This window comes from Atta colombica, unplaced genomic scaffold (genome assembly GCF_001594045.1).
Source record: "Atta colombica isolate Treedump-2 unplaced genomic scaffold, Acol1.0 scaffold35, whole genome shotgun sequence".
In the NCBI taxonomy this organism is placed as follows: domain Eukaryota; kingdom Metazoa; phylum Arthropoda; class Insecta; order Hymenoptera; family Formicidae; genus Atta; species Atta colombica.
Window position 1 is genome coordinate 947,083 of NW_017259459.1, and position 7,704 is coordinate 954,786.

The 7,704-nt window shown below is 33.6% G+C and overlaps 4 protein-coding genes across 5 annotated transcripts in view; 2 read left to right on the forward strand and 2 right to left on the reverse strand.

Annotated features, from left to right (window-relative positions):
• Positions 1–1,336, forward strand: part of LOC108690704 (small G protein signaling modulator 3 homolog) — a 5,191-nt gene extending 3,855 nt beyond the window's left edge. The window contains exons 14-16 of one of the 2 annotated variants that reach the window (XM_018198129.1): positions 120–430; positions 838–998; positions 1,082–1,274. In XM_018198129.1, the coding sequence (XP_018053618.1) occupies positions 120–430; positions 838–998; positions 1,082–1,274 (665 nt within the window). Of the gene's footprint in view, positions 1–119; positions 431–837; positions 999–1,081 lie in introns of both variants that reach the window. The other variant, XM_018198131.1, reaches the window with a different exon arrangement.
• A 1,106-nt stretch (positions 1,337–2,442) lies between these two features.
• LOC108690706 (glycerate kinase) lies at positions 2,443–4,777 on the reverse strand. Its single transcript, XM_018198134.1, has one exon. The coding sequence runs from the start codon at positions 4,496–4,498 to the stop codon at positions 2,504–2,506; it is 1,995 nt and encodes a 664-aa protein (XP_018053623.1). The 5' UTR covers positions 4,499–4,777; the 3' UTR covers positions 2,443–2,503.
• Positions 4,778–5,751: 974 nt separating this feature from the next.
• On the reverse strand, positions 5,752–6,278 carry LOC108690724 (histone H2B-like). The gene has a single exon (XM_018198159.1). It carries the CDS (start codon positions 6,220–6,222, stop codon positions 5,851–5,853), a length of 372 nt encoding a protein of 123 aa, XP_018053648.1. The 5' UTR covers positions 6,223–6,278; the 3' UTR covers positions 5,752–5,850.
• A 191-nt stretch (positions 6,279–6,469) lies between these two features.
• Positions 6,470–7,042, forward strand: LOC108690680 (histone H2A). The gene has a single exon (XM_018198083.1). The coding sequence runs from the start codon at positions 6,507–6,509 to the stop codon at positions 6,879–6,881; it is 375 nt and encodes a 124-aa protein (XP_018053572.1). The 5' UTR covers positions 6,470–6,506; the 3' UTR covers positions 6,882–7,042.
• Positions 7,043–7,704: the final 662 nt, after the last annotated feature.

Consider the following 7,704-nt stretch of genomic DNA (forward strand, 5'->3'; position numbering starts at 1 on the left):
CTATTTTTTATAATAGGTATATGCTGATAATTATACAGATCTTTAAAGAATTATCTTATTTTCTTATTTTAAATGATAATTTTTTCAAAATATATTTTAGTTTAATAATATATTTCTAGGATGGTTTCCTGCTAAGTTTGTAGAATTGCTAGATGAACGTAGTAAACAATATACATGCGCTGGAGATGATGCGGTTAGCGAAGCTGTTACGGATTTAGTAAGAGGTACATTGTGTCCCACTGTGAAAGCAGTCTTAGAGCATGGAATGAAAAGACCATCATTTTTGGGTGGACCGTGTCATCCGTGGTTATTTATAGAAGAAGCTTCTAACAGAGAAGTGGAAAAAGACTTCAATTCTGTTTATAGTCGATTGGTGCTGTGCAAAACATACAGATTGGATGAAGATGGCAAGGTTCTCACACCAGAAGAGGTATTACAAATTATATTCATTTTTCTTGTGTATATATTTATTAAAGAGCCTAAGAAAAAGCTGCCAACTAATCACATGCTTCTTTTTATGTAGTTAACTAGTTGTGTTCCGAATTACGTACAAAGCGCATCATTTGTCCTTGTTATTCACCAAAGACCGAAAAAGAATAAAATGATATCTCTGCACTTTAATTCGGAATGCACCCTACGACTGCGTTTCGTTGTGTGTTATATAATGCGTATAAAGATATTTTATCCTTTAGAGGATAGAATATGATCATACGTGCAACGGAATGCAACCTATGTAATTTTTGTGATTTTTGCTCAGAATCACGTGATCAGTTGACACCATTAACGTCTCTTTCTTAGGCTTTCTACATTCAGTGAATAATAAAGAAAATATTTCAGTTATTATATCGCTGTGTCCAATCCGTAAATTTAACACACGACAATGCACACGCTCAGATGGATGTGAAATTACGTTCTCTCATTTGTCTCGGTTTAAACGAACAAGTGCTTCATTTATGGCTCGAAGTCTTATGTTCCTGTGTAGAAGTAGTGCAAAAGTGGTAAGTATAAACAAATTATCTGTGTGTACTATTAATAATATCTATTTTCTGTTATGATATATAATAGTATATATAATGTTTAGGTATCAACCGTGGAGCTTCATAAATAGTCCAGGTTGGGTGCAAATAAAATGTGAGTTAAGAATATTAAGTCAATTTGCATTTAACTTGAATCCCGACTGGGAATTACCGCCCAAAAAAGAACAATCACAGCCTTTAAAAGATGGAGTTCGTGATATGCTAGTCAAACATCATTTATTTAGTTGGGATCTTTAGCAGATAAGATAGTTAATAAGATTATGCCAATCTTCTGCTTTTCGTCCAAAAATTTGGGATTTAATTTTTCCATTTCTCTCTAGTCTCTAATTTAATTATAGTAAAAAAGTCAGGGTATATCGAAATATATATTTTGATTTAAAAATTTTTATAAATAACAGCAATCTTAATAATTACAAAAAGTTTTAGCATCTAAAATTTTTAGATTGAAATGCACACTAATGACTAAGAAATGTAATGTACAAATGAATAATCTCTTTATCATTATATTATATAACAATTTATAAACGTGTTATAAAAGAAAGTTTATATTTATTTATATGCACAGACACTTAGTAAACAATAGTAGAAGAGAGATCCTACTTATATAGTAAATTTTTTTCTTCTCTTTAGATAAGCAAGCAAATAATATTTTAAGAAGCTTTTGAAAGTCCTTATTAAAGTAATTCTGTATCTATATCAAAATAATTGACAGAGAAAAACAATATATCTATGAAATAAAAATATTGGAATAGAAAGTATTAGATTACCAAAGTTGTGTACTGTGTTTAATTATATAAATGTTACTACGTAATTATATATTCCTTTATGAAATATTAGTTTTATATTTTTTCGTTATAAGAAAAAATGTTGATATAATCAACAAACAATATAATTCATATATACAAATATATATTATATGATCTTTGTAGATATCTATGTATGATAGTGAATATATATTGTCATATCTTCAAGCAAATAGATATGTAGTAATATTATAATTTAAAGCCATAATCTAAAATGTCCTCTTCGAGAAAAATTTTACTCAAAATATAGTACATGTTACATATAGTACAAATATTATATTATCGAGTAAAATTTTTTTTGGAGAGGACGTTTTGGAATGTAGCCTAAAAGATTATTTATTTTTGAGCAGTGCCTTCTTGATACATAAATATAATTGAAATATTTTATATATTTAAAAGTTTTCAGTATTTACAAAATATAAATTATCTATTTTCTTCCAAAATGAAATATTGATTGTAATTTATTTTATAAAGCGCAATTATGCAATAATTATATAACGTAAGATTTTTTATAGACATTCTTGATGTACTTTTAATTAAGTTTACGTTTTTTAATACAGCACGTATCTGTAAAATTTTCATCAATAATTTTTAGAAACGATTTTTTCGCTTTAGTTTCAGTAGTTAAAGGTGGAGTTTGTAAAAATTCATCTTTATCAAATTTTAAGGGAGCACAGCCTTGTACTTTTCAATAGTCAATGCGTCAATGTGTAAATCATGTACGTCCAAAATATCTTCTTCATATGTTGGTTTATCAGAGAAATTAATCTCACACTTGCATGGCCGTTTTTTTATATAAATAAAATGTAAATCCATAACATTAGTGCCAGTTTTTCCCGTTTTAACTAAGTCTGCCCCCTTCTTAAAGCGCGAGTAAAAATTGTACGTATCGTTTTCTTGTAAGGCATTTTCAGGTAACATGCGTTCTACTTCCATTATTTTTAATCCTAAATCGATATGTTCATTAACATCTTCTCGAGAAGACTTTTCTATTGTGCTATTGGAATCTCGTCCTTTTTGTTCAATATTAGATTCTGTTACAAATCTACTCGTTTGCTGTCGTCTGTACGAATCCTGCGTTTTTCTGTCTGTCATTATTTCCTGTTTCGCTTGTGCATTTTTTTTGGTAGTCATAGATTTAATTTTTGCGTAAAAATCGTGCATTACGGGCGCAATGGCAGGATAACCAAATGCACCTGCTGCATCAGTAGGACCATCTTGACCATCAGTACCTGCACTGAGCATCATCACATCGTATTCGACAAGTCGCGGATAAGTTTTGATTTTTGCTAGCCAATCTAGTGAAAAACGTAAAGCTAATTCCTGATTTCTACCGCCTTTTCCTTGACCTGTTACCACAACCGTAGGTTCTCCACCTCCAATTAAAACTATACCACCAAGATTGCCAATAAGATGATGAAAGATTTCGTCGATTTTATCAATAGATAATGAAAGTATTGGCATAGTCCGTACTTTGTCGTAAAATTCTTTTCTCTCCAGCTCATTTAGCAAAACGAGACATATCAAACTTGTTAAATGAACATATGCTGAACTAACATCTTGTACACTTCCTGTAACATTATTCTTTAAGATTATTGGAGTTAATTTTTTGCGCAAAGCTTCAAGTTTTGCAGCTTCCAGAGCCATTGTATTGTTTCCTATAATTATATTTGTTACGTGTTTGAACTGTTTAGTGGCAGTTTTAGTTGAAACTGAACTTAATAACGGTTTGTCATTAAATGGCTCTTTGGACGTTATGACAGTCTTTAAATTACCCTCAAGTGACTGAAACAAGTTATACTTCTTTAAAATAGCAACAACATGCTCCGGTGTTCTCGGATTATAAACAGTAGGACCACTGGCGATCAAGTCTATGGGATCACCGACAATATCGGATAGTATTAGCGTAATAATGGATGCAGGATAGGCCATACGTGCCAGACCACCGCCTTTTACCAGAGACAGCTTTTGTCTCACAGTGTTTAGCTCGGTGATATCGGCACCTGCGTTTTGGAGCTTTTTACAAAATTCCAACTTATCTTTTTGATCCAGAACGGGCCTCGGCATGTACAGTAATGCGGAGCCTCCACCTGACACTAATACTACCAGAGTATCCGTCTCGGTCAACTTTTCGACCAGGTCTATAATATCGTGTGTGGTGTCCAACGATCTGTTATCAGGTTGATTGTTGACGCCACCTTCGCGATAGTCTATCCTACTGTTGTGCAACTTAGGGAAGCTAGATTTATCTTCGAAGGCCCACATAGCGTCCCACGACATACTCGGCACGCTGACAATGCCCTTCTTCAAAGTGTCGCCGAGCACTCGCTCGAGCTCCACAGCCATTCCCATAACTGCCTTACCGAATCCGATGAGATAAACGTCCCCTTTAAGCGGGAAACTCCTCTCGTCGACGTATAAAGCGTTATCTCGGAGTTTCACTCTCCTCCTTATAATTTCGTTCGGCGACATCGCTTTCACGGCGGAACGGAAGATATCTCTTAAATCGACTCTCGAATCCGACAGGAATTTCGTGTCCGTTGCCATACCGCGATTTGAACTTGTACACTTAGAAATTTTTGAGAGGTTAGGACGAAAAGCAACCGTACGACTGGAAAATAAAAATAAAAATAAACGAAACGTTTTTCCGAGACGCATTTGATTGAGCGTTGATAAGAATCAAGACACTTGCCTGTGCAAAATGAACTTATGAAATATTATTCTCTGTCGCATTATAATCGATTGTTAAATGCATCGACTCGATTGCAACGTAAGACTTCTTGTGAGATAACACAATGCGGTATCTTTTTTATCAATAGTTTTCACGCCACGTTCCACGTCACGCGTTGTCGAAATATTCAAAGACATTCTCGACTTGAAAAGTCGAGAATGTCTTTGAATATTCGCGAAACACGCAATTCTATAACTCTGCGTGCGTGCGTTACGCAATTATTTAATTGTTCGAAATCTATTTCGAGAACAGCACAGTTGCGGTCTGGATAATCAAACATTTGTATGAAAGTACATAATCTTTGCAGTGTCGAACATAAAAATTCAACTTGCATCTATCTATAAATACAGTCGTTAGTTTGTTAATTTTACTTTCACGGCTATTTCTTGCCGGAGAAAGAAATACTGTCGACCTACAATTCGTGACTAACAATCCTATGTTAGAATCGAACGGCATGCTCTCTCTTCCCTCAGCAACAGTCGTAACGACGACAAATAAGGCGAGAAACTTGAATTTATCCGTTAGAATAAAAAAATTGTAATACATATCGTGTTTTTCACAAACGAAGTAAATATACTTGACAATTTATTGATAATTAAAAGATTAAATTTAACTCGATATAAATAGAAAATATACATTATAATGCTATTTGTCTGAATTACTTATAGCAAAAATGTAAAATTATTATAGATTTTATGTCTAGAATTTTATTGTAATATAAACGAAAACATCTCGGTCGACACGAACTAAAAGTATAATATCTACGTTATAATTTAATGTTATTAACTATTATGTAACACCTATATATTAGATTCATATTGTTGAATGTGAGTTATAATATAAATATTTTTAGTTGAATGTCAAGTAGGATATTTTATATAATACATATAATTTTAATTTTAATTATAATGTATTTTATGTTTTATTTTACTATGACATAAATGTACAAACAAAAAGGAATAAAAAATTAAATAAAAATAAATGAAAATTGTTTCATGGGTATCATTTCGATTTTTTAGACTTAAAACAATTTTGCATCCTAAACATTAGAAAATTAATTTTTAATAGATAGGATACGCATCAAATAAGTGAACTTTTGTATTAGGTAATCATATATTTGGCATTAAATTCGCGAATATAAATTAAATCAGTTTAGGATATATAAATACTTTATGTTCTGTGTGCAGAATAAAATTTTAGAGAAACGAAATCCAGAGAAAAGTCAACGTTCGAATTTTTGTTGGCCCTGAAAAGGGCCGTTTTTGTCGTCAATTCCAATTTACTTGGAACTAGTGTACTTGGTTACTGCTTTCGTGCCTTCGCTGACTGCGTGCTTCGCCAATTCACCGGGCAACAGAAGTCTCACAGCCGTTTGGATCTCCCGAGAGGTGATCGTTGAGCGCTTGTTGTAATGCGCTAATCTCGATGCTTCCGCGGCGATTCTCTCGAATACATCGTTGACAAAGCTGTTCATGATGCTCATAGCTTTGCTGGAGATTCCGGTGTCCGGATGTACTTGCTTCAATACTTTGTAGATGTAAATGGCGTAGCTCTCCTTCCTCTTACGCTTTTTCTTCTTGTCAGTTTTGCTAATATTCTTTTGAGCCTTACCGGCCTTCTTCACGGCTTTGCCACTGGCTTTAGGAGGCATTTTGTCGTACAATCAGAAAGTTTGCGGATAGAACCACGATACAGCGTTCTCGATATTCACGGGTAAAATGAGTTGGAGCGCAAACCAAACTATCATATATATACCATTCCACGTCACCTACAGCGCACCAATCAGAAGGTCGGAGAGCAGCTGTGCGCGCCGATTGGTGGGGAGTGCGCTATCCTCGCGGGGTATAAAAGGGAGTGCTCGGTCAGCGAAACGTCACAAATCTCTCGCTTCTCTCGAAGAAAGTATACCTGTACCGTATTCGTTAATCGAGCAATATGTCTGGTCGTGGCAAGGGTGGCAAAGTCAAGGGAAAGGCGAAGTCTCGTTCCAATAGGGCGGGATTGCAGTTCCCCGTGGGTCGTATCCATCGTTTGCTGAGAAAAGGAAATTATGCTGAACGTGTCGGCGCTGGTGCACCGGTCTACCTGGCTGCAGTAATGGAATATCTGGCCGCTGAAGTTTTGGAGTTGGCTGGTAATGCCGCTCGTGATAACAAGAAGACTAGGATCATCCCTCGTCACCTGCAACTCGCCATCCGCAATGACGAGGAGTTGAACAAACTGTTGTCCGGTGTGACCATTGCTCAAGGCGGTGTTTTGCCGAACATCCAAGCCGTATTGCTACCCAAGAAGACCGAGAAGAAGGCATAATCGTAATCTGGCATCTGATACAAATGGCCCTTTTCAGGGCCACAAAATTTTTTTAACGAAGACATACTCTGTTCAGCATTATAATATCTCACTGTTTCTAATGTTTATACCATTTTTCCTATTCACATTTAGCAGTAGGTTATTAAATTCGATGAACTACATCGCACAATTTCTAGTAACAAAAAAATGAATTTACATAATTATTAAACATCAAGATCGATTCTCAAAAATAAGATTGATTTATTTACTTATCTACTATTACTTACATATTTAGTTTCTTCACAGTAGTTTAAGATACTAAGTAATAATATTAAATTGCTTGTTAATTTAGTTCGTAACTACTTCAGTTTCAGTTTAGGATTCTGTTTCAAAACCAACAAATCGATGCGTTGTTTTGTATACTTTACGTGAATTAGAAACTAAAATTCATTTTAAAATATTGAGCACCGAGATCTGCTTTAATCAAATAAAGCTTTCACTTCACTTATTTATTTGTAATAATAGATCAATAGTCTTTCGTATGAAATTAATATTGCGACTTTATTATCATATATTTTGATGTACTTTATGCTATAATTCAAATATTTAAAATCAAATTTATTACATTTTATAATTATAAATATATATATTTATTTGACTGATTCTTATAAATATCTTGTTTAGAAATTCAAACATTTAATGTCTCATTTTAGAGATATTAAAATCAATATTTCTAATTCTAGTTTTAATTTCTGAATTGCTCATGAATATCATTAGTTATCTTTTCTAGTTATTTCATGATCTCTATCGCTTTGTAAATTTTGCTAAATATGTAAAATAACAA